Raw genomic sequence first — 506 nt, 5'->3', positions numbered from 1 at the left:
GAAAGTTTGGTGTGCAGACAGACAGACAGGACAAGTGTGCCCTTGGCTGGGACCATCAGGAGAAGCTGCAGCTGCATGAATCCCAGAAAGGTACCTCTTCTAGCCCCACTCCCTGCTCTCCTCAGGGCCCTCTGGGAAGCTGGTGTTCATTCCTCAGTGGGTCACGTGCTTCATGTCAGCCGTGTTTCTGTCTGAGTTTCGTTCTCAAGGTGTGAAGTTGTCCATGTCTCCCCCAGTTCCAGAAGTCCCCATAGGTGGCAGGGGATAGGGCGTTCCCGTCCCATCCCACCCCTATGCCAGGGCTGCAGCCCCTGGGAGCCCAGTTATTGTGGCAGCTTAGGGGGGCTTTTGTCCTCCAGGTTCCTGGGTTCTCCTTTATCAGATGGGCTCTGGTATGTGGAAGGCACACTTCCTTCTGCAGTCCTAGAGATGGAACCCTGGGGACTGGTCTGTGCTGGGCAGGTCCTGTCTGTATCTGAGCCTCCCTCAAGTCCTTGAGTATGTCC

General features: G+C 56.5%; 1 protein-coding gene across 1 annotated transcript in view; it reads left to right on the top strand.

The window, feature by feature from the left end:
- Positions 1 to 506, top strand: part of Cttn (cortactin) — a gene marked incomplete at its 5' end in the record, with an annotated part of 27,930 nt that overhangs the window by 12,221 nt on the left and 15,203 nt on the right. The window contains one exon of the mRNA XM_031384965.1: positions 6 to 90. Within this exon, the coding sequence (XP_031240825.1) occupies positions 6 to 90 (85 nt within the window). The remainder of the gene's footprint in view (positions 1 to 5; positions 91 to 506) is intronic.

Source organism: Mastomys coucha, unplaced genomic scaffold, assembly GCF_008632895.1.
Source record: "Mastomys coucha isolate ucsf_1 unplaced genomic scaffold, UCSF_Mcou_1 pScaffold21, whole genome shotgun sequence".
NCBI classification, from domain to species: Eukaryota; Metazoa; Chordata; class Mammalia; order Rodentia; family Muridae; genus Mastomys; species Mastomys coucha.
Note: the sequence above shows the minus strand (reverse complement) of the source record. Positions and strands in the feature narration are given on the sequence as shown.